General features: G+C 36.8%; 1 protein-coding gene across 1 annotated transcript; it reads left to right on the top strand.

The window, feature by feature from the left end:
- Window positions 1-122: 122 nt before the first annotated feature.
- On the top strand, window positions 123-1803 carry LOC21384590 (laccase-7). The gene is made up of 2 exons (XM_010106745.2): window positions 123-1080; window positions 1536-1803. The coding sequence occupies exons 1-2, from the start codon at window positions 123-125 to the stop codon at window positions 1664-1666; spliced, it is 1089 nt and encodes a 362-aa protein (XP_010105047.2). The 3' UTR covers window positions 1667-1803.
- The last annotated feature ends 1361 nt before the right edge of the window (window positions 1804-3164 follow it).

The following is a 3164-nucleotide window of genomic DNA, read 5'->3' as shown; positions in this document are numbered from 1 at the left end:
TGCTTACAAATTAATAAGCCTCTAATTAAAGAACTCTAATACATGAAAACAATTAAATTTTTATGAATTCTATGATCAGAATACTTATCCTAAAATTAATTTAAATTTTGTTATCATCAGATATGTATAAGATCAAAGTGGAGCGAGGCAGGACCTACATGTTGAGGATCATCAACGCTGCACTCAATAACCAACTCTTCTTCAAAATTGCCAATCACACGATGACTGTTGTTGCCATCGATGCCAGCTACACGGATCCCTATGAAACCGACGTTATCGTCACCGCCCCAGGCCAGACCGTCGACGTCCTCATCAAAGCCGACCAGCCGGTCGGGTCGTACTACATGGCGGCGCGTCCGTACATCAGTGTTCCTCTGCCGACTGTCATACCATTTGACAACACAACCACCAGGGGCATTTTCGCCTACGAGGGTTCCGAGTCAAACAACTCCGTGATGCCAACCCTACCTGATTTCCTTGACACCCCAACGGCTCACAAGTTCTACACCAACCTGACAGGGCTCGCCGGTGGACCCCAGTGGGTCCCTGTCCCGCTCGTCGTGGACGAACACATGTTCGTAACAGTCGGACTGAGTACGGAGCCGTGTGAAGAGATTAATGCCACGTGCCCGAACGGGCAAAGATTCTCTGCTAGCATGAACAATGAATCATTCGTTTTCCCGCAGAACGCGTCTATGCTGGAGGCATATTATTATGGCCGTGTGGACGGAGTTTACACCACTGATTTTCCCGACAACCCTCCAATTGTATTTGACTACACGAACCCGAGCTTAAGCAACGTCGAACCACTGATTTTTGCGCCGAAATCGACGAAGGTGAAGAAGCTGAAGTTCAATTCGACGGTGGAGATGGTGTTGCAGAACACGGCGTTACAAGCACGGGAGAACCATCCGATTCACATTCATGGTTTCAATTTTCACGTGTTGGCTCAAGGCTTTGGTAATTACGATGCCGTCAGTGACAGTACGAAATTCAATCTCGTTAACCCTCAGATACGTAACACCATCGCTGTTCCATCTGGAGGCTGGGCCGTAGTAAGATTCCAAGCTAATAATCCAGGTTGGTTAAAACATTCATTTCTGATATTGGATTGGTTTCCAGAGTTCTTTGTGTATATTTTTTTAATGTAAAAAACATTTCATAAATCAACAAATCAGAAAAGTTACAAAAACCTTAATAGAACAAACTGAAATTAATAGATCCGTTGGCATGTTAATACACGAATTTAAAGTCCGATAATAGACATAATATCTTATGTAAAAAATTAGTGAGGCTCAATTTTTATGAGTAGTTAGTGATTAGTACCGTCAGTGTCAAATAGCATTGCTCAACATATATAGAGCTGTTATTTATTGTTTATACCGTATCAATTTATTTTTCACATAGGCCCTTCTTATAACTTTTGATTTCATATATATATTTTTTGGTTTATATACCATCCGAGTAAGACTAGTCAAATATATATCAAAATAAAATATTTTTCACAAGTTCTGATAATTACGTGAACGACACAGGTGTATGGTTGGTACACTGCCATCTAGACGTGCACTTGCCTGTGGGATTGGCCATGGCGTTTGAGGTTGGGAATGGACCCACTCCATCATCTACTCTGCCACCTCCACCGTCCGATCTACCCCGGTGTTAAATTAGATATGGTGGACAAATTTCCTCTGAATACAAGTCATAATTGATCACTCTATTTTATTAACTTGTTTGCTTGTGAAATAGATAAATAAAGTTTGTAAGAGGTGGTTAAGTTGCAACCACTATTCTTTCTTTGCATACTTTTTGAATTATCTTATTCTTTTATTGTTTCAATGAAAACATAAATCCTTCTTATTTTTCCCTAATTTCTTTATTGTTTGAATGAAACATAATTTGTTCTTATTTTTTTCGATCAATTCTATGTTTTCGATATATATGCATATATATATATATATATATATATATATGTCTCTCTATATACTAGCAGACGAGAAGCAAAATGTATTCAATATCTCGATATGCTGTGACTCATAAAGTATGAAAACATTATTCATTTATAAATATGAAATTCATAGCTCTTTTATAAACAGTTAATAATTTACACTACAAGAAAAAGGGGCTTTTGCGATGACTTTTTGTCGTCGCAAAACCCCAAGTGTCGTCGCAAATAACAGTTTTTGCGACAATACGTCGTCGCAGATATGTCGTCGCAAATAATTCGTCGCAAAAAAAGTATTTACGACGACATAGTGTCGTCGCAAATATATTTGTGATGACATTTTTTTTTTCGACGACAAGCATCGCTAATACGCCGTTGTAAAATTCTCGTGATATGATCTTTTTTGCGACAACATTTTTCAAAATGTTATCGCAAATAATCTTACTTTTTTGCAACGACAAGTCTAAAAAAGTCGTTGCAAAAAACTGAAATAATTTTTTTTATAATTTTTAAAAAATGGCAATTAATTAATTTTTAATAATTTTTATTAAACATTATTATGTTACATACTGAATATAATTTATTAAGATACATTAAAAGTGAAATATAAATTAATATTAAAAACAGTAAATCTAAATAAATTTATAAAATATATTATGAATACTACATGAAGTGCATATATAATGTTCAAAAAAATATAAAAGTCTAAATAATGTGAAAAATAAAATAGTACATATAACGAAATTAATCGTCTAAGTTTGTAGCATCGCCAACAACCGAATCATCATTAGGACTGTCATCATCTGAAGAAGGCAGATCAAGAGCGTTTAGGTCAACTGGTTCTGGATGATCAATCGTAGGTAATGTTGGTCTCCGGATCGAATCCGGATGCGGAAGCGTGGTGGTGCGGGGGGAAGGCGGATCGTGTATAACAAAAATTTTCATAAAACTTTTGAGATACTCTATAGATTATATTAATTTATGTGATTAATTCATTTATCAAGAACTCAATCAGGAAAAATACCTGGAAGCCGACTCGGATGATAACTTGAGTTCTTTGACCACGAACAGTCCTTGCTCCAATCTTTATGTTTAGAAAACCAATGTCTTCCACGTCAATTCCTAGAATCCACAAAGACGTGTGTGTGGGCACACATGAGACAAAACGGGTTACAATAAACACTCGAATTTCCACAAACACCAACGCATGCACGATGTG

The sequence above is a fragment of the Morus notabilis genome, unplaced genomic scaffold (genome assembly GCF_000414095.1).
Source record: "Morus notabilis unplaced genomic scaffold, ASM41409v2 Scaffold1694, whole genome shotgun sequence".
Classification (NCBI taxonomy): Eukaryota; Viridiplantae; Streptophyta; class Magnoliopsida; order Rosales; family Moraceae; genus Morus; species Morus notabilis.
This window is presented reverse-complemented; position numbering and strand designations above follow the sequence as displayed.